Source organism: Prosopis cineraria, unplaced genomic scaffold (assembly GCF_029017545.1).
Source record: "Prosopis cineraria cultivar Desert tree isolate PC_DT_omini unplaced genomic scaffold, ASM2901754v1 PC9, whole genome shotgun sequence".
Taxonomy (NCBI): Eukaryota; Viridiplantae; Streptophyta; class Magnoliopsida; order Fabales; family Fabaceae; genus Prosopis; species Prosopis cineraria.
The window spans coordinates 15,917,410-15,941,517 of NW_026555340.1; the positions used below are offsets into that span (position 1 = coordinate 15,917,410).

General features: G+C 32.1%; 1 protein-coding gene across 2 annotated transcripts in view; it reads left to right on the plus strand.

The window, feature by feature from the left end:
- Window positions 1–12,940, plus strand: part of LOC129320367 (uncharacterized) — a 34,601-nt gene extending 21,661 nt beyond the window's left edge. The window contains exon 2 of one of the 2 annotated variants that reach the window (XM_054965788.1): window positions 12,754–12,940. In XM_054965788.1, the coding sequence (XP_054821763.1) occupies window positions 12,754–12,838 (85 nt within the window). In that variant the 3' untranslated portion in view covers window positions 12,839–12,940. Of the gene's footprint in view, window positions 1–7,128; window positions 7,148–12,753 lie in introns of those variants that run through there. The other variant, XM_054965792.1, reaches the window with a different exon arrangement.
- The last annotated feature ends 11,168 nt before the right edge of the window (window positions 12,941–24,108 follow it).

Consider the following 24,108-nt stretch of genomic DNA (forward strand, 5'->3'; position numbering starts at 1 on the left):
GCTATAAGCCGACTGTCTTGCATCAAGACACAACCAAGACCTCTCAAAGATACATCCGTGTACTCCTCATAAGGCAACCTCGAATTAAGGATAATCAACACTGGTGCTGTGGTTAACTTCTCTTTCAGCTACTGAAATGCCACTTCACATCGATCATCCTAAATACCAGCCTAATCTTTTTGCGTAGATTAGTTAAAGAAGAAGCTATTTGGGAAATTCTCTGGATAAATCGGCGATAATACCTAGCTAATCCCAAAAAACTATGTATCTCTGTGACTGAACTAGGGCGTTCCCACTTCAACACTACATCAACCTTATGCAAATCTACTGAAATTCCATGCGCTAACAGCACGTGTACTAAAAATCTCACTTCTATCAACCAAAACTCACACTTACTGAGCTTGACATACAACTTTTTATCCTTCAGAGTCTGAAGTACGGTCCTCAAATGCCTCGCATGCTGCTCCTCATTCTCAGAATAGATCAGGATATCATCTATAAAGACCACTACAAATTGATCCAAGTATGGCCTAAAGATTCGGTTCATATAATCTATAAACGCTGCTAACGCATTGGTCAAACCAAATGGTATAACTAAAAATTCACAATGGCCATATTAAGTCTTAAAAGCTATCTTGGGTACATCAACTGTACTGACTCTCAATTGATGATACCCTAACCTCAAGTCAATCTTAGAAAAGACTAAGCCACCAACCAATTGATCTAAAAGATCATCTATCCTTGGCAAAGGATGCTTATTCTTCATAGTCATCTTATTCAACTATCAATAGTCTATATAAAGATGCAGACTACCATCCTTCTTCCTCACAAACAACACTGGCGATCCCCAAGGTGATATGCTTAGTCAGATAAATCCTTTCTTTAATAAATCTTCAATCTGCTTCTTTAACTCAGCCAATTCTGAAGGTGACATTCTATATGGTGCCTTTGATATTGGTTTGGTTCCAGGAACTAAATCAATTGAGAACTCTACTTCCTTTTTGGGAGGTAATCTAGCCATTTTATTGGAAAACACCTCATAGAATTCACTTACTATCCTAATCTTCTCAATTCCACCATCATACACTGTATTGGCTATAAAGAACACCATACAGGCATCACAACCTTATTGGATCAACTTCTCAACACTTACTACCGATAAAAACTTAGGTTGCTTCAAAGATCCATTACTGCATACAACACCAGTAGTGAAACCACCTTTTTGGCACAATCAAGCGTAGCATTATTTGTTACTAACCAATCCAGGCCAATAATCACATCTATTCCTCTCATAGGAATACAAATCAAATTGATATTGAAAATTCTATCCTTACATCAAATCTCCACATTTTGACAAGCTCTACTTATAATACTAGACAATCTAAAAGGCATTGTCACTCTAATAAGCACAAGAAATTCTTGTAAAGACATATTCAATCTATCCACACATTCCTCAAACACAAAGGAATGAGTAGCACTAGAATCAAATAATGCCTCCCATTAACAGAAATCATACCTCTGATCAGGTTCGAAGACACTCTGGCCTCTTCCTACGTAACTGTGAATACTTAGCTAGGAATTGTAGATCTCTATTTAGTCCCTTCAACTCTGCCTTTCGAGCATTGCTTCGCTATGTGTCCCGACTTGCCACACTTGTAACAAGCCCAACATCTTCTCAGATGAGATTTGCCACATATGTTACATTAAGGCATCCTTCCAGTACTTAGAGTTGGAGCTGGAGCATTCAATGCTTGCCTTGAAGATTATAGAGGCCCAATTCTCACACCTCCACCTCTCTGTATTGATCCTCTATGCATAGGTTGAGATTGAAATCCTTCACTGAAACCTCTCCTTCCAGAAGAACTGGAACTACCGTATTGAACCCAGGCCTCTTTGAAATTCCACCAGTCAAACCCAAAGGAGATGAAATCCTCCCCATACTGTCTCGCCTCCTCTTGGTATCTACTTTTTTGCCATACCTAGCTACTACCCTCAACTTGTGGCACATCTCCTCTTATATTGTCACATCCAGTAGTGCAATTTGTTGTCGATACTCTGGTCTCATCTTTTCGAGTAACCTTTTAGCTTTCCACTTTAAGTCATTATTTTGCTAGAGATACATGAAATCAATAGACAAGTCATTAAACCTTCTTATAAACTCTTCCTGATCCAAGTCTCCCTATTTGAAAGCATGAAATTCCTCTTCCTTTTTGATTTTAAATGAGACTGGGAAATGCTGATTGAATAATACTTTCTTAAACTCATCCCAACTCAATCGAATACAATCAGTTGGCCTCACAGACTCCTACCACCTCTTAGCAGCCCTAACTAGCTGCAATGTGGCTAGGACAACTTTCTACTCTGAGGTACAAATTACTATCTCAAAGATGGTTTTCATTTGCTCTATCTAAAGTTCTACTTCACCCTCTCTCATAGTTTCATCAAATGTCGATGGGTTAAACTGAACAAACATCTTTCAAGTATGATCAATAGACGGATCAGTGCCAGGAATCTCTGGTTTGCTACCTAAACCCTGAGATAGTCTAGGTCTACTATATCTTCTTGCACCAAGATATTGTGTCATGATCCCTTACAGTCTACCTTATATCAACAACCATATCCCTGAGCTCCTCAAGTAGCTCATCACATCTATCTCTTTATGGCTAAACTGGTTGGACTTTTGACTCTCACTTCTTAACAATCTACCTAAATACCGCAATTCTAGCACGAGTACCTCTCATACTGTACTACTTTCTCCCCTCCTAAGGATGAAAACAAGAGACACAAAGGACATTAGGGAAAGAGTTATATAATGAACAATTATAAGTTTCCATATTTTTAAATGAATGCATTAATCACAATCAGGTCTCGAAACTTGAGAAACTGATACCAAAATGTAACCTCCCTTAAATATACTCCGTATATAAGAATATTACGGTATTGCCACATTACTCACAATAATCAGTAAATGTTTTTGTTTGAAAAGCTTGGGCCCAAGACTCATTTACAAAAATCATAATTCATCAGAGAAAAACATAATACAATCATAGGAGAACACGGTGGAAGCAAATCATACACTCTTCTAATACGTAGTGGACATAACCCATTAACGTTCCTATTTCAATTGCATGCATTTTCATCATAAAAATTAAGTAAAAACCTAGTTCGTACATTGCAATATGCAGTACATATGCTGCGTTATATGCCACAGAACCACATGCTCAAATTTTCTATGTCATGCACCGCAGCATGTGTCACCATACGCCGCAACGTGCTTGTCTAATTTTCTGGTGTTATTTTGACAGCAAAAATGATAAACTTCCGGCATCTGTTTTCACTACGACATTCGATTGGAGAGATTCAAACACCCACACGAAGCTTAGCTCATAAGCTAACTAATAAGATAGGTTTGGACATGATCTATTGGTCCGATCAAATTTTAGAAACCTGAGTGTAAAAAGTCACTTTTTTTGAAAATTTTACATACCTAATTGCTCAAATCAATCCCTTTCTCTCATTAGACCACACAAGGCCTTAAATTAAGTCCAAAATGACCTAATGTACCTAATTGACCATATTCTATCACAATCATACTCATATCAAAATTTAACCCTTCTACGACCAATTTTCACATTTCTAACTTTACACAAACTTACCATTTCTTGACATAACTTAGCCCACTTGGCCATTATATTTCTCAACACATTTATATACATTCATGTTCACAATACAATCTTAGCCCCAAATTACTCATTTCATCATAATTTGTCACTTGACTAAAGATTCACCAACACAAACATACTCAATCGTAGTTCTTGATTTAATTCAACACATAAACACATAATCGGGCTAAATTTCACAAAATCTCTACTCAAATCATACATGCAACCCTATGGCAACTCATATACACATACATACACAATTCTTAGTTAAGTTCATTACATAAACTCTGAGTCCACACAGCTTCCAACAACTCAAGTCGGTTCTGACTCTCTTTCCTTATCATGATCACTTCCTGATCCTGAAAACATGTAACCACGGGGTGAGATAAAAATCTCAGTAACAAAATAACTTACTCTTATTGACTATTACATGCAATAATATGGAAATAAAGCATAGTATTCCATTCAAATCTCACTAAAATAACATTTATATCACATTTTTATTTCCATTCCTTTTCATCACTTTCCATCAATCACATAAGATTCCATGCCATCTCGTAACATATCTCAACATATCACATAGCATGCTAGCATCATCACTATCAATCAGACCTTTAAATCACCCCGACATAAAACCATAGGCTTACCTTAGACTAATGTATACTCTCATTAGTCTTGAGATCACCTATAGTGGTAGAATCACCTGGCCAAAAATATTCTAACTCATAATACAGACTATAGTTTCCCCCAGTACATATAATGGGGCATCATTGACTCCAACACTGTATCACAAAGATAGTAAGGAGTCTCTCATCTCCAACACCGCATCTTAATAGGTACTAAGGAGATCTTCTCCAACATTACACCTTACAAGGCACTAAGAAGAATTGTTTACAACACCGTACCCTATCAAGTACTAAGGAAACCCATATAGTCTTTATCATCTCCTATACTTGGGTGAACTCCTACCCCTACGATCATACTTTCTAAACCATTTAAGATTCCCCTTTATTCTTTTACTCATTTCTCAAACATAGCATATATATGTTCACATACCATTTGAAAACACACTTTTTAATTCTTTTATTCAATCAAAAGCTATTTCATGCAACATTCACACAATGCTATAAAACATGCTCAATTCAAAAAAAGTTTATGCACTATATAGCATACTAACATATAGTTACAATAAACAGCCAAATAAAGGAAGTTATTCGATTACCTCAACCCTTTTGTCACTAAAAAAGTTATCCATAGATTTCAACTACCACAACAGCTTATCTCAAGCTTCCTTTCTCTACTCACATGTCCAATATGCTAATTGAAACATATTTGGCACATTTTAGTCATTTGGTCCATTGTGACCAAAAACTCATTTCTATTACTTAAGGCTATATTCATCCATAAACTCTTTTTCATGTATCCATTCTAGATCCATTATTACCTAATTACTACTTTACATCACCTCAATCGGTCTTATTTCACTAGAACATGATTTTTACCCTAACTTTCTCTCTCTAAGGAATAAAATTGAGCCTACGAGTTCAAAGCTCTACGTTCAACTTTAAACCAGTCACAAAGCTCTAATTTAACTTTTAAGAACCTTTTTATTACTATTAGGCATCAAACCCCTGAAATTTCACCTATTCAATTTCCTTATAACTCATTTTCAAAAAAATTTGTGTAGAATGAAAAATAAAAGTTATACGTAGCTTACCTAACAAGTTATCAATCTGAATCACCTTCCAATAACCTGAAATGGCTCGTTCTAACTTCTCAGCCCTTCTCCTCTCCCCTCTTATGTGTTTCTCATATTTTTACTTCTGAAAATCACCAGATTTCACAACTTAAAAAGTGATTTTCTAGTCCATACATCGCGACACATGGCACAGTGAGATCTATTCTTACCACGCACACTTGTTTTGACCCGAATTGTATTCCTATCACCCATATCTACTCATACAACACACCAACAAGTCAAATCATCAAGTAATTTTCCAAATCTCTAATCTCATACTAATTAACATTCTCCCTCGATTAACCACTAAACTCAGAATTAAGAAATTCAGGATGTTACATAGAGGGATAGGAAGAGGAGAGAAGATGATTACCTTGAAAGATTAGGAATGAAATCTCCTTTGAATGTTACTAAATGGATGCCTTAGAAGAGCCACATATTTCTCCTTTCGTTCCTTCTATTCTCCTTCTTTTCTTTCTATTGTGTACATGCCCATTTTAATTTTTTATTCGAGCTATCCACCACAGTAGATGGTACAAAATGGAAGTTCAAAATCTAGCTCATTTAATTAGGCCTATGCATCCCAATACACCTTTAAGGCCAATCAAAAGGCCACTAACACATCTAATAGGCCCATAAACAATCTTTAACCATCTTCAAACTAATTTTATGCATAATATTATTAGTTTACCCTTGTTAACTACGCTTAAGGATTTAAAATTTAGGGTGCTATACTAACCCAATCAAACCCGAGTATAGTCAGCTAGGTTAGATGGGTTAGCCAAGTTAATTTTTTTAAAAAAAGTGAAAAGAATGAATGACTACAAAAAAAAATAGTGGATTAACAATAGAAAATAATTCCATTGCTAATTGACTTCTGTGGGTAATCTATTGCAAATTTTGTTGCTAGTATATTATTTTAGAAATTATAATATCTCTATAATTTTACAATTTTAATAAATTGGTAAAATATTTAATTGTAATCTAGCATGTCTCTACTTGTATTTTTCACTCTTTTCATAAAATTCTAATTTTTTGAAGATATACATTATATACACTTTAAAATTTATCATATCACAATCCCTATAAATTAATTTAGCCTAAAGATAATGTTGTCAATTCTATATTATTTTCTTAATTAAGTGCATAAATCTTCTTGGCATATAATGGATATTTCAAGTTTGCCATTTGTTTCAACTATATCTCAATCATAAGAGATTCCACATATATCAAATTGATTTTAGTGGCAATAGAGAAAATAGGAATCCTCACTTGATGGTTTTAATTTTCCTTTCTTCTATTTTAATATTTTTCTAATATGAAAGTTAAACCTATGACATTCACAAAGTACTTGCTTTGCTTGTAGCCAATTAGCTAGCATGATGATATTAGTTGTCTTAGTGATATATTTCATATATAATTTTATTTTATAATAAAATTAATGATGTTTTTTTAATTCATTATGATTAATTTTTTTAATGTAAATTAACTTATGTTAATTTTTCATATGATTATATATATAAATATATATTATAAGTTTAAATTAATGAAATTACAAATATAGCGAGTATCAAAATTTCAAAAATAAAAAAAGAACCTTATTTCCTGTGTAGCAATGCTCTATTTTGGAGGAGAAGATCTACAGTGATTTCATATTACAAAATCTTTTATTTTGTCTTTGCACCATCTTGCAATGTGTGATAGGAACTAACAATCAATATGTTATAGGTAGTTTGAAGATTATCATGCATCATGGAAACTTCTTGTTTGCACATTCTTGTTAGGAAGGAAGTGTTATTTTGCAAGACATTCAACATATGCTCTCTTCTTTTGCTTAGTGTCTGTAGATCACAAATTAGTGAAACATTGTACTTTTTTATTCTCTCTTCCTTCTTTTCTTTACCTTTGCTTACTTATGAATTGTAACTTTTATTAACTTTACTTTATTGTTTGACCCTCTTTTATACATACATATATATATATATATATATTGTATTAAATAATTTATATATATAATATTATATACATTATATATATACAGGAAGTGTTATTTTACAAGACATTGAACATATGTTCTCTTCTTTTGCCTAGTGTCTGCAAATAACATTTAGTCAACATTGTAATCCTTTGTTCTCTTTTTTTTTTTATTTTCTTTACCTTTGCCAACTTATGAATTGTAACTTTTATTAACTTTAATCAATCATATGACCCTCTTTTATATATACATATATATGAAATAAAAAATACTTAAAGAGAAAAATTTTCCCGAAACTTTTTCTCCAGGAACACTAAGTATCATCAACTTTTGTTTGGGACATTTTTACCCTATAACTTTAAAAAAGGGGACTTTTTTACCATACTATTAAATTTAAAGTTAGTTGATTGTTGGAACTTAAGTTTGACCAATAAAATGTTTATGTGGCACTAACTGGATGTTGACTAAATCCATTTGTTTCTTCTTCTTCCTTCTCTCTGCAAACCTAGCTTTTCTACCTCCCTTCCTTCTCTACATGTCTCTTCTTCCTCCTTCTCTCTATAGGTTTTAGTTATCTCTATAGACCCACTGCACAACCTTTGCCTCTGCTCATTCTCTCCTCCCCTTCTCTTCTCCTTAAAGCTCTGTCTCCTCCCCTTCTCTTTTCTCCTCCACCCTTTGCTCTGTCTTCTCCTCCCTCTCTCTCCCTGTAACCTCCTCCTATATCCTCCAGATATAAGAGAAAATTAACAAAATCACCACACCAAACACACCAATCAGCAATTAAAGAATTCATTTGAAAAGCTTTAGCCTAAGGTTTATTTTGCAAAATCATCAAAATTATAATGCACTTGAGTAACACATAGTGGAAGAAAATCATACGCATTCACAACACTCATTGCATGCCTTAAAAACTAGGAAATCAAGTTGGAAAATAGGCCATACATTGTGGAGTACAGCACATGTGCCATAATATGTGGCACAGAGTCACACACCCAACTTTCTATGCCATACGCCGTGGTGTGCTAGTCCAAAATTTCTGTTGTCATTTTGACAGCAAAATGACAAACTTTCAGCATGCACCATTTTTACATATGACATCTGATCTGAGTGATTCAAGTGCCTACATAAAGCTTATCTCATAAGCTAGATAATGAGATAAGTTTAGACACGATCTAATGATCCAATTAAAATTTAGACACTCAGGTGTAAAAAGTTATTTTGTTTGAAAATTTTATGCACCCAATCGCTCAAATCGATCTTTTTCTCTCATTAGACCACATAAGGCATTGAATCAAGTTCAAAAGGACCTAATACACCTGATTAACTACAATATATCACATATACAGAAATCAACACATTTTGACCCACTTGGCCCCTTTTCTCAACACATTCATATATAACCATATCTATAACATATTCACAATACAATCTTAACCTTAAATTATTCATTTCATCATAATTTCCACATATGGGCTAAGATTCACCAAACTCACAACATTTCTAACACTAACACACTTAAATCCTAGCCCCTGATTCATTTCACCACGTAAACACACAATTGGGCTAAAATTTTACAAAATCACTACTTAAAACATACATGCAACCCTATGGCAACTTATTTACACATATACACAAGTTTTTGATTCATTACACAAACTCAAAGATTCCACATGGCTTTAGCAACTCTAAACCGGTCCAAACTCTTTTCCTTTACCCTAATCACTGCTCTGTCATGTAAAAATGTAACCATAAATGTGAGATAAAAATCTCAATAACAAAATAAATCACTCCTATTAACTATTAAATGCAATTATATGGAAGTAAAGCATAATATACCATTTTATATAACATATCACATATTTCATTTCAAATATCACTCATATCAATCACCTTATTACTTTCACACTTATTTCATCACTTTTTTACATTTTTTCACATATAAAACATATAGTAACATATAGCATGATTACTATCAATTGAACCTCCAAATCACCCTAACATGAAATAACAGGCTCGCCTTAAACCAATCTATACTCTCATTGATCCTAAGCTTTAGTAGTAGAATCACCAGGCCAAAGATGTTCTATCTCACTTTTGGACTATGGTTTCCCCTAATACACATAATAGGGTGTCGTTGACTCTAACACTGTATCACACAAACACTAAAGGGTCCCAAATCTCTAACACCACACCTTAATAGGTATTGAGGAGATCTTTTCCAACACCGCACCTCGAAAGGCACTAAGGAGGTATAATTATCCAACATTGCACCTTTTCAGGCATTAAGGAGAATATGCCATATAGTCTTATCACTACTTCTCCACTCAGGTGAACTCTCACCCCGATGATCATGCTTTCTGAACCACAAAGGTCCCTAATCACCACTTTACATGTTTTCTTATACATAGCATGTGTGTGTGTGTGTGTATTTTCATACCATATGAAATCACACGTTTTAATATGTTTATTCGATCAAAAGCTATTTCATACAACATTCACAAGATGCCATAAATCATGCTTGGTTGAAAATCATTTCATGTAATACATAGCATACTTACAATCACAACAAATAATCAAATAAAGAAAGTTATTCGATTATTTCAACCCTTCTGTCACTAGAAAGGTTACCCATAAATTTCAACTACCACTATAGCTTATCACAAGCCTCCTTTCTCTACTCATACGCTAGAAATGCTAATCTGAACACATTTGGCACAATTTAATCATTTAGTCCAATTTGACCAAAAGTACATATTTACTCCTTATGACTATTTAGCTGTATATTCTTTTTGATTTAGTTATTCTAAATCCATTACTACTCAATTTCTATTTTACATCACCTTACTCAATCTCATTTCACTCAAACAAAATTCTCACCTTAAAAACCTCTTGATTTAGGGCCAAATTAAGCCCATGGGTTCAAAGCTTTACCTTTTAGCTTTAAACCAGTCACAAAGCTCTATTTTAACTCTCGAGAACCTTTTTATTTCTATTAGACAAGAATCAAACCCCTAAAATTTTATTAATTCAATTTCTCTACAACTCATATTCAGATAAATTTAGGTAGAATGGAAAGTAAGGGTTATACGTTGCTTACGCGCTAAGTTACCAATTAGAAGCACCTTCTAATGAATTGAAATAGCTTGCCCTAGCTGACCTTCCCTTCTTCTCTTCTCCTTTTATGTGTTTTCAAATTTGCCTCTCTGAAATTCACTTAGATTTCACGATTTAAGGGGTCATTTTATGGTCCATGCATCGTAACGCATGCAGCATAAGTCATGGTGCGTGGCACAGTGACAATAATTCTCAACACACACTTGCTTTAACCCATAATGCAATCCTTCCACCCGTACCTATTCATTTAACATCCCAATGAGTCCAATCATCTAAATCTCTAATCCCACACTAATTACCACTTTATCGTCAATCAATAGCTAATTACAGGATTAAGAAATTCAAGATGTTACACTCCCCTACAAGTCTCAATGTGATACTAGTTCCCATCACCACCCATCTCCACTTGCAATGAACCTCCCTCATAGCTTGCTTGGTGTTGCCAGTGATGTTGATTGAACAATGTTGTTGACTCGCTCAGGAAGTAAAGAAGCTAAAGGATTTAGGTTTGATGTTCAATAATTTGTATGAGTCAATCATGTGTTTAATAGCATTGAGGCTGCTCGACATGCCAATGAACCACTTGACAGGGATGATTTCAGATGCCTTGTGTCATTTGCCTTTGGAAAGCCTCAATCTCAATGAAAATCATTTTGAGGGCAAATGATTATGGCTTTGATGTCACTATCTTCATTATGACCATTGATTCTTCTACCACACGCTCATAAATCATCCAAGAAACTTCAAACCCTAATAGTACTTGTCTAAACATTGCCGTTCTCCTACCTATAGATCTCTTTGTCAAATTCAGGCCATTCAACTCACAGTTTAGAGCACAGATCAAGTTAATAATGGCAGAGTCACTCCCATTCTTTGAATCAGCTTTAGTTTTTTTTTTAATTTTTGTTCGTCTGATTGGGCATTTTGTGCTCCATTTAGTTACTAATAAAATTGTTCATCTGATTGTGGAGTATGGATTGTTGGAAGCAAACTTCAATGGCTTGTTGGAAGCTTTATGGATTTTGCATTTTTATGAAAATGAAGATGGAGAGGACGTTGTGGTTAAGATTGGGTTCTAGATTCTAGGCAGGATGACTGGATGAGGATGCATAATTTTTTTACTTTTTTTTTTGTTAATCAACTATCCACCTTATTAGTGCCATGTATACAGTTGTTGGTCAAAGAAAATTTTTAATGGTCAACTAACTTTGAATTTAATGGTAGGGTAAAAAAGCCCTTTTTTTAAAGTACCAAGGCAAGAGTGCTCCAAACAAAAGTTTAGGGTACCTAGTGCCCCTAGAGAAAAAGTTTCAAGAAAAATTTGCCCTTCAACCCAATAAAAAAATATATAATTTTATATATGTTATATGTAAGGTTGATATGCAATTTGAATCTTAAACTATGGGTCCAAGCGTGATTTGAACCCTAAACTTTTAAAAGATATATTCGGAACCCTAAATAATAAAAGTTAGGACAATTTCACCCCCACCATTAAATTTAAACAAATGTCCATTTGTTTTTTAGAATTTGGGGCCTAATGTGTGATTTTCCTCAAATGAAGGTATGAAAGAGTGGGAGAGTGAAATTTGGAGAAAATCACACATTAGGGCCTAGTTTTAAAAAACTAACCCATGTTTGTTCAAATTCAAAGTTAGAGGCAAAATTGCTTCAATTTTAACTGTTTTAGGTTTAGAATGTACCTTTTAAAAGTTTAAGATTCAAATCGTCCCTAGATCGATAGCTCATCGTTCAAATTGTATATTAACCTTATTATATAATATATACTTAATTTTCCATATATATTTTCCCAATAAGGGGTGTGTCAAAATTTTTAATTGTTGAATTTAAATTGTAGATTTTTTTAAAGAAATTATTTGTAATTATAATATAAAATTTTCAAAAAGCAAAGAAAGATTTATAAAAAGAACTTGTTCTTAAGTATAGAACACAAGACCTCTACCTTATAAACAACCACTTCAAGCCATCAAGCTATGGGATTCTAATTGTTAGCAGAGGAAGCTATTTTATTAAATAATTAATTTGCCCAAATTAAAAGCTCTATCTGATTTCCCTCCCCCCAAATTTTCATTTCCTTCCCCCCCAATTAAGCCTTTGTTCACCCTCTCCCTATCTGATAGTCTTAGCATCTCATTCTCATACCTTAGTATCTTTTTTGTACTTACTTTGTCTCTTCCGATAGTCCCCACTGCTATGCAAACATCTAAATCCACCACCACCCACTTGTCTTTTCCGATTAAAAGAACTGATTTTGGGTCAAAGATGCTGGAAGGGACATATATGCTGGAAGGGGCAGATACGAGAAGCAGAGGACGAAGAAGAAGTTGATTTCGAAAAAATTAAGTGTGAGTGTGCTTTTCTTTTTCCTTACCTTTTCTGACTTTCATGGAAAGCACCAAGAACTATTACAAGATATAGCGGATTGTTTGTTTTCCATTTCTCTTGCTGTATACTCTAAAATGTGTAATATTTCAACTGTGCCTCTTCTTATTTATATTACGGCATCTAATTTATAATCTTCACGGTTTAGTTACTCCAGTTTGTATACAAAAATGGAAGAAAAAAAGAGCATTAATTGGGTAAGAGACGAAATTAAAGGGAAAGATTCGGTGCAAGCATCAGAATCATGTCGATTCCCCTATATCCGAGTCATGCATATGCTCAAGCATTTTATTCTGCTTGTTGCTGCCAATTTGAGTTTCTCCACCGAAAGTGTTTCTGTCTTCCCTTTTTTAATTCCATTTTAATCTTAAAGCTATTCTTCTAATAACTATTTGAAGTCTGTGCAAGAGCAATATAAAATTAATCAATAAGAACTCAAATGCATTCTCATCCCATTTTTAAATTTCTTGCACGCTCCCCCATAGTTGAATCATGACTCACCATCAATCTATTATTACTAAGTTGACGGTTTGCCCATGAGCCCAAGACCCATAAATCCGAATGTTGTGGCATGCATTGTTAGATATTATTATTTGTTAATCATCTTATTACTACTTTAATTAGTCTCGAGGGATGAGTCACCTACATTAATAACAAGCTTGGTGCATTTGGTTTATATGATGTGATAATAGTACTTTGTCTTTTAGACTTTATTTAGATAGAACCATAAATTGGTTGTATATCTAGCTTAGCCTTCAGTTTGTTATAAATACATGTACTCTCTCTTTTATTCTTTATTATTCTACTCCGTGAAACATCAGAAAGTAATTCTGCCCAGAGAAAGATAAGACAAAAGGGGGGAAAAATGGATTAGCTAAGCTCATCAAAAAGCCAAAAAGTATCATTTATTATAGAATTAATGTTATTGTTGATGGTACTTGTTAGAATGTAGTGTTTCCAATATAATGAAACATTTCTTTTGCCTCTGAAATGTTCTGAATAATCAACTCTTTTTTTTTCTAGTAAAAACAGTTGTCAAGGTCTAACAAGTCTTTTATTGGCATTGACAGAATCCATTCCCTGCTTGGTCATGGATCTCCTAATCCCATTTCTTTCCGTGCTTAGTTGAATTAAATAAATATTACCTCAAGAATATGATTTTGTAGGTAAGCTAGCTTTTTGGATTTGAAAACATACCTCACAAAGAACTCTGTCAATTGTGCAGGTAAAATTTGATTTTATCTCTTATATCTTGGTGATTGTGCATATATTTCATTTTCTATTCTCTTGAACTGTATGACAATGTTGTAAGCTAGCTTTCATACTTGCTTCTTGCTGCTTTGGAATGCCACTAATTTTCTTTCTTTTTCTTGTTTTATCACTACAACTTCCTAAAGAAATAAAAAAACTTAAACAGATTTATTTGAAGTTAAACGAAGAAATTGTTCTCCTAAAAGTGCTTACTATATAAAAATTAGGACACAAAGTTTTAGGGATATAGAAATTACATATGAGGTTCATTTTTTTTTCCTTTCAAATTATGTCTGCTTTGAGAGGATATATATTTTAAAAATACCACCGGTGTATCATATATATATATATATAGTAATATGTGATGTAAAGGGAAGATATATAGGTATACGTAGGGGCCATGGGAGGCTAAGTTCATTAATTAATTATTATTAAAAGGCTAAGACTTAGAGTGACCAAATTAACACACAGGTCAGCTTGGCCACCAACATTCACGTGTCTCCCATACTAGCATATATTATGTGTGCATATATGTGCACACATACGCACACACAAATCTTAATTAAATCACAACTCTCTCTCCATTCAAAGTCCTATTCGGTTGCTTTACACACAAATTTCTATATATATGTTGGTACGTAACTATCATTTTCTACATTTAAAACTTCCATTTTGTAAAACATAACATTTATAATTTTATATAGACACTCCAGATAAGCAAAGCTCCAAAAACTCATCGAGAAGAGCACGTGAATCATGATCAAAGTGACTAACGTACTTGGCTGGAGTTAAAATTCATCAGTCAACTGAATAAATTTATATTTTTTTCTTAGCCTTAGCAAATATGTTGGTAAAAGAAACTTTGGCCAACCATGTACTTGCGTTACTTTTATAACATTCTTATTCATATAAGAATCTAAAGATGCAAGTGCCTAGCTACTGATATTTTTATATTATGATAGTGATGTGATATATTTCATACTATCTTATATTGTTTTACTTTCAATTTATTGAACTATATAAATTAATATTATCATATTTCATTAATTAGAAAATAGAGGTTCCAGAAAATTGAAGATGGATGTACAGTAGATTATATCTAAGCACTAAGTGGTTTACAACAGATTTCGAGCAACATATAGGGACATTTCTTGCATATGCATACCAATTACCTTATTCTTAAAAATCAATAAAGATTAGGTGTCCATGTGCCCAATATAAGTCTAGGCTATATCTAACTTTTGATAAGGTAAAGACACATATTTATAGTTATGGATTCATGCCAGACTACTATATATGGAGAAATCATGAAGAAAAAGAAATTGAATATCATTCACCCATGTTTCCAATACCAAGTGCCCTATATTCCTCACATAGGCCACTAGGTAATCAACATATGCAATATGGCACCATGGTGAGATAGATGTAGCTAGGCCAAATTCTAGGGATAACTATAATGAAAGTGTTGAAGAGATGTCAAATCCTAATGCAATAGCATTCTATGACATGTTATGTGCTGCACAACAACCTTCATGACAAAATTTTTCATTGCTAATCATGGAAAACTCCATTACTAAATGATTTAGTGACGGAATTAGCGATGAAATATTTCCATCAGTAAAAACATTGTCACTAATTTTTTAGATATAGAATTGCATTCCATCGCTAATTAACGATGGAATAGTGATAGAAAATTTTTGTCACTAAATAAGAATAAGTTATTCTGATTTTGCGAAAGAATACATTCTATCGCTAATCCGTCACAAATTTTTCAACAAACTTATTCCGTATTTAATTTTTAGGTGAACTAAAACTTCATTGCCACGTTATCTGATGGACCAATGCCACCTCAACATAGCCTCGTCACTTAGTGGACCAATGCTACCTCAATACCACATCACCACCACCTTATCACTATATCATTTTTCACTACCGTGTCAAATATTATTATCTTCAATTGTGCCTTGACCAAGCTCAAACTCACAACCTCACACTTCCCAGTGCTTTTGCGTCCACCTTATTACCAGTTGAGCTGAAAGGAATCTTCATTCTTAATTGTTAAATTAAATATATAATACATAATCACATGCACATATATTAATAAATATATTATTTAAATTTAAATTATTATTAAATAAATATTTAAATTTACTTTTTTAAATTATATTTATTTATTCATACATCAAAATTAATTTATATATAATAATTATTTCTACTATATTATATTTTTAAAAAATTATTTTGATAATAAATTTAACATTAAATTGAAAAATATTTTATCATCATTATATATTATATTATAATTTGTATCTATATAATATATAATATTTTAAATTTTTAAATTTTATTTATTATTTTATTTAATTTTATTTTTAAACAAGAAAAATTAAGTATACAATTTAAATTATTATTAATAATATACAAATAATTTAAAATAATAAATTATTATAAATTATAGATTATTTATTTATAGCATAATAATAAATTATTAAATAAATTATATATAAATATATATTATAAATAATAAATTAAATTAAAAATAATTTGTTATGGAATTAGCAACAAAATTATGACACAAAGCTTTATGATGGAATTTTCCATTGCAAATTTTTGTCACTCAATTGGAATAAGATATTCTAAAAATTAGCAATGAAATTTTTCAACACTAAATTATGTCAGTAAAGTATTTCTAATAGATTAGTAACAAAATAATGACAGAATTTTAGCGACGGAATGTTTCGTTGCTAAATTCTATTGCTTATTCGATGCTTTTTGGTAGTGCTTTATGGGAATGTTGCAAAGAGGAATATGAACTTTCAATAGCTTTGCAGTTATTAAGTATTAAGGTAACAATGAAGATGTCAAAACAAGGCTATAATTTAGTTTCTCAATTCATAAGGAGGACACAACCTAAAGACACATGCATGCCTACAAACTTGTACAAAACAAACAAGTTGGTGTCAAAGCTAGGTCTTGATTATAAGAAGATAGATTGTTGTGTGAATGGGTGTACGTTATACTATAAAATTGATAAGAGTGTAGCCTAATCTAAGTTTTGTTGTGAGGAAAGATATTCCTCAAAAAAGTGTCATGGAAGACAAAAAGAAAGTTGCAAGGAAACAATTCTAGTTTTTACCTCTAATTTTAAGATTGCAAAAATAAATTAAAAAACTGCAAAGCTCATGAGGTGGCACTATGAGAATCATTGTCTCATCAAGGTTCTAATGTCCTTTCTCACCCTTTTGATCGTGAAGCATGGAAAGTTTTTGATAATACATACCTTAACTTTTCCTGCGATCCACGAAATATGAACCTTGGCTTATGTGATAATAGATTTACGCCATTTGGGCAATCTAAAAGACATATTCTTATTGGTCTATGATTCTTGCTCCATATAATTTATCACTAGAGGTATGCATGACACAAGAATATATTTTCTTGACATTGATAGTCCCCAGTCCTAATAATTCTAAAGGAAAAACAGATGTGTATTTATTGCTATTGATAGATGAATTAAAATTATTATAGGATGAGGGTGTGTTAACATATGATGTCTCATTGAGACAAAATTTCTATTGGATAGGCTGGTACCTAAAAATGGGTGAATTAGATGACACTAAAAATTTCTTAAAAGGTTAAAGAGTGGGAAAGACTTGAGCAAGGAGGAAAGAGATAATACACACAAGATTTATACTGGTTTAGCCTAAAACTTAGCTACTTTTAGTTTGCAAGATCAAACTTGAGATTTTTAACTAAAAACCACAAGTTTCAATGGGTTCTTGCTACCATAATATAACTCCTAAGACTTAACTTGTTTTGATATAATGACAAACTTTACTACAATCCACCAAGTTGTTACAATCACTTGAAAAATATTTTTTTCAAAATTTTAATTGAAGAATAAAACTTTCACAAAAAACTCTCTTGAAGAGTTGATAGATTACAAATGTAAGTTTAGAAACTTGTGAGAGCTTTTCACAAACTTTATCAAGAGTGATAAATGAATGCCATATTTTAATGCACAATTGAAAGCTTTTTAGAATACTCAAAAGATGAATAGTTTGCTTAAAGATCAGAATTCTTGTTTTAGATTTGAATTGTATCACATATATATTTTTGATAGTTGATAGACTACTGGAACAGTGTTTCTAGCCTTTAGTAACATTTATTGTATACAACCTTATCTAAGTTTCAGACATGTATATGTGACAATTCAAGCATGGATCTCAAGGTGTCTCCCTCGTGTTTTAAAGGGTAAGAATATAAAACCTATTTCGTGTGACAAAACTTGTATGTGAACTTAGGTTCTCATGCATGAATTAGTTGGCCGAATGCCAAACTCAATTCTGTAAGACAAATCATGTATTGAACTAACTTTGTTTCATGCATGGAATGGCTATTTTCAAAACTCAAACCATTTGAGAAGATAGATCACATGTGAAACACTATAATACTTACACATGAAATGGCAAGTTACAAAACTTAAACCATTCTGTAAGTCATATCACATGTGGGACCATTATATACCCAAACAAGGAATGTATGATTAAAAAGATTTAAAACAAAGATGACAGATCATGCAAGAGTACAATATTGACCTAGATTTAAAATGGCTTAAGACACAATTTGACAAAATATGTTCAATAGACTTGACATATCACGTGTAGATACCTTTTGAATTACGTGTGAAATGACACTTTACAATTTGTAATAAAACACAAGATGACAATTCAAAGTGATTTTTATTTTATAACTACCAAACCAAATTAAATTTTGAAAAATAATTTCATATTCATTCTTCTGGACATAAATACATGGAACACAATGTTAACCCAATTTTTCATAAAAAGTGTAATTTTAGACCAAAATAACTCTAGTGCACAATTTTGCCCCTTAGGCAATTTTCTTGTTTTTGACACAATGAATGCACCAAAATGAGGAATAAAACTTGTAAAATAGGTCCTAAATGAATAGATAAAGTGTGTAAAATATGAGTCTTATCGATTTTGCCACACTTATCCTTTACACTCTGGGAAAAGTCAACACAAAAAAAATGAACTATCAACCCTAGGAAATGAAAACAAAGCAAGCAAACAAAAAGAAAAGAGATGCTCAAAGATGTCAAATTATGAGTGACTAAATTAGTCCCTATCATCAATCATGTGATTGCAACAAAGAAAGAATTATGAACATCATAAACAAACTTTAACTGAGAGTCAATTACATAGCGTAAGCCTCATAAGATAAAGTGTTTACACTCTTCACCCAAAAGTATTTAGGTTATACAATTTCACTCAAGTTCTCTTAGTCATTACCCTACCATAGGCTTGTAACATCTCTACATCTCCACCATTAAATATTACTCAAAATCAAGAATCAAAAGGTCTTATTAGGATATAATGTGGTGTATGAAAGGATGACTTTAGAATGCATGTGAGAACTAGTGTTTGGCCTAAAAACTTGCCTTGGCCGAATCAATGCAACTTAATATGCAATGCGTAACAAAGTTCAATAGGTGACAATCTTTAAGAGTGCAATAATGAATGAAGATGGAAATGAGTAAGGGAATTATTTTGAGCTAGCAATCTTTATTCCTTATATTTCTTTTTCCTTTTCTCTTTCTTTTCAACTCTTTGGTTTTTTTCCCCAACAGTATCTTTCTTTTTTTTCTTTTTCTATATCTTTTCTTTTGAGTTGGTCTAACTCTAGTGAATTGGATCTTGCGTTAAAGATGGAATGAAGGCCAAATATGCATAAGTGGATGTAGGGTGAACGAATAGATGGATGGAACATAAAAGATAATTACCATTTGAATAAAGATATGCAAAACATCTTAAGAGGATAAATGAATGTACATGCATTCCATGGGAAAATATGGGATGAATATTTTTAAAAGAAATTTTTCAAGAGGAAAAAAGTGGCTAACAAAATATATAACAATTAAGGGTTGGCTATTTGGCTCTAGCTTTATGAAATGAATGTCATCTATCATTTTCCTTCAATTAAGTACATGAAATGTAATTTCAAATAAGAAGTGAAATAAGTTTTAGAGGGTAAATAAGGAGAACAATCATACAAGAGTGTTTGGCTTCTTCCAATAAGGGTATAATGTCACTCTAATTCATTAACTCAAGATAAAAGAATGCTCACTTCTCACTTATTCAAACTCTATGGCAATCACAATTCAAGAATCAAGGTTCAAATTCAATCAACTTAGTCATTAACAACTTTAAACAAAATAAAACAGAATTTTTTAAAAACCAAAATAAACAAAACAAAATATTTATTCCATAATAAAATTAAACTAAGCAATCACACTTAACAATCTAGACTAGATTAGCTAACTATATAATATAGTACCAACTTAGGTCATCTCCTAAAGAGATATTAAAGATTAAATCTAGAGCTTCTTAATGAAATCAAATTAAAATAAAAGCCCAAAGAGTTGATTGATTTTAATTAATTTAAACTAAATATTAATTAACCTAATTAAAACCTAAAAACCTAAGCTAATGAGTTTGTGAAAATAGGATAGAATAGGGTACCTAGAGTTAGATTAATGCTCAAATTCTAACCACTTATGAAATATAAATTAGCCACCCTTAATTCTTCTTTTCCTAACCAAATTATGAAGCTACTAGGATAATTCTTTCTAGCAACTTAACTTCATTAGGGACCCTAATTAAGCCTAGAATTCTAGAGCCCAATTCAACTTCTTAATTTAGTCTTAGCCCCAAGTTAGATAATCAATGGCAAATTCTAGCAAGTATGTTCAGCCTCTTACACCCAAATGACCCCTAAAATTATGGTAGATCACAAGCAAGTCCAACACTTCTTAAGATTGTGATAAAGCATAAGCTAAATTAAAACACTCAAGAACATTCAAAATTATGACACATTTAAGAGTGGCTAAAATATATAACTCAACATACCAAATGAAATTTAACAATAATCAAATCAATCTCCTACAATAATATCAACTAGAATTATGGTTGTAAAGCTAATACATAGCAATCCAATATTATGGTCTTACAAGTCTATTAATGGAGAAAAATTAAGAAAAAAATAAAAGGGTTACCAAAATTGAAGTTCTAAGTGGTTTATTGAGCTTCTATCCTCCTCCAAGCACCTAAAATGATTTAACCTTCAAAATTCTTCAAGTCCTCCATGAAAAGCTTAAGTTGGTTGAACCCCTTAATAGAACCAAGTAGAGAATGAAGTATGAAATGGATGATCAAGTGGTAGGATATATAGAGGGGAGTGAGAGGAGAAGAATGGGAGTGATTTGATGATAATCTAATAGTTAGATGAAGAGAAATTGACGAGAGAAGGGAGCTACCATGGTTGGAAAAATGAGAGAAAATGAAGAACAATGAAGAACAAGACAGAGAATGTAAAATAAAAATAAAAGAGGTGGTGAGAGATTATGTGTGGAGGCTAGGGTTAATTCTTTTAGTGAAAAAAGAGTTGATGTTTGCGTGCATTTCCAGCTACAAATGAGGGGAAAAATAAAACAAAAAGGAAAAGAAAAGGCTCGGGTGAGACACATTTCCACATGCTCAAATAGGTGGCTTCCTCTCATTGGCTCAAAGGGAATATCTTAAATAAGAATATTCTCACTTATTTTATCAAATAATCTGATTATTCTCTCTCTTTTCAGCCCATAAATGATGCCATATTTCCCCTATGTAGCCCTCTTCCATGATCCTTGACCAATTGTAAAATGTCCAAGTCAACATGTGCCACCTAAGTCACAAAATGTACATAAAATCGAAATCAAATATTCATGTGACCTAATAAATAAATCCTTTCACATTGAATTAATTAATTATCATGGAAGAATATTAATAAAGTAAAATTCAAGGATTGTGATACATGAAAACTCATACATGCACATAAAACTCTAATTCGATTAACAAAGTCAACAACCTCGAAATATAATTTTTATTTTATAACTAACAAACCAAATTGAATTTTGAAAAACTAATTTCATATTCATTCTTCTAGGCATAAAACACATGAAACACAATGTTGACCCATTTTTCATAAAAAATGCAATTTTAGACCAAAATAACTCTAAAGCACAATTTTGCCTCTTAAATGATCTTTCTTACATTTGACACCATAAATGTATCAAAATGAGAAATAAAACATGTAAAATGGGTCTTAAATGAATGGATAAAGTGTGTAAAATATAGATTTCATCATGGAGGCGAGTGTGATAGTTTAATCCTACTTAATTCAAATCTAAACCTAAGGTGGTTAACTTAGCCTAGGGACATGCAGCACCCAAATCAACTCCCTTAACCCTCAAAATTATGGTTATCACTTAGGTTTCCTTTCTTAAGGTGTTACACTTTTTAAGGAATGTAAGGAATGTTTCTTGAATGATAAAAAAGCAAAGGCTACCACAAGATATATTCTAATGAATTGTCATGAGGTGCAACCTTATATGAAGCAAGTGATATTAAAATAGGATAAAATTAAACCTTATATCAAATATATACTTGGTTATTAACATATTATTTGTCATTTACTTGTCTAAACATTAAAGGAAGAGAACCCTCAAATTATGGATAATGAGATAGAATCTCAAATCAATGAACAATTTTCCCTATGGTTTAAAGATAATGTAAGTGGTGATTGTTTAAATTTTGTATTGTGAAAGAAACCTTAACTAATATAATATTCATAAATAAAAAATATCATGTAGGTTGAAAACCTAAACAATAATATTGTGGATCCATTTTTCATGACATTGCTTAGGGCCTGAAGATAAGAGTTAGAACATAACCTATATACTTTATTAATGAGTATAAATTTCATGCACAATCATGGGTCTTTTCAAAAAAATGATAAATGGTGGTGTTTGTATTAAGGTAGCTAACTATGCACAATTAGAGCATGACTTTTATGGTATTCTACAAGAGGTTATGGAAATTGAATATATGGGGCTCCCAGTGAAGAGATTAGCGTTATTCAACTATGAGTGGTTTGACCTAACACTAAATCATGGTATAAGGGTTCATGAACAATATGGAATCATCAAAGTATATGAATTACGGAGGTACAACAAGTATGACTCATTTATTTTTGCTCAACAAGCAGCGCAAATGTGTCACGTACCTTATGCTTGTTGCTGTCCAAAGGCTAATTGATTAGCTATTATAAGTAATTTTTGTTATTCAAATCTTGATATATTTAAGAAATGATTTAATAAATGACATACTTTTAAAAAAATATAAATATATTGATTTATATAAATTTATAATTCACATATACTAAATCATGAATCGTGATTTAAGAGAAATGAAGTGTACATTTGAGTTAAAAAATATCTAAGAAATCATAAATTCATGATCATATTTCAAGCAATACATTTTAAAAATAAGTGATTTCAATGAAAAAAAAGAAAATAAGAATTATATTCTTTCACCCAAAACATATAAAAATAATGTAGGAAATATTATAAAGAAAAATGATTTTAGAAAAATTAAATAAAAAATAATTGAATTATTCTGTTTAAATTTTAAAAGATGTAAGTTTATGGTAAGAACATAAACTGCAAGGGCATTATGGTCTGAATAATTTTTCATCTTCAAACTAAAAATGAAAACTGAAAAGTAAATAAAAGTTAAGTTCTTCAAATGTATATTTCATAGCTTTTCAATAGACTTTCTCAATGTGTTTTGAATTTTTTTGTTTAAAATATCCAACAAACTTTAACATTTGAAAATCTTCAAAATACTCTGTAAATGTGAAAAGCTTGTTATCCAAATATACACTTGTTACCCAAATGTAAAAAGCTTGTTATCCTAAGGATCTGTTTGGTTGGAGGGAGGGAAGGGGAAGGGAGGGGAGGTGAGGGGAGAGGAGGGAAGGGAGGGGGAGGGGGGAGGAGGGAGAAGGGAGGGGAGGGGAGCTCCCCCCCAATTGGAGGGGAGGCTTTGGAGGGGAGGGGAGAA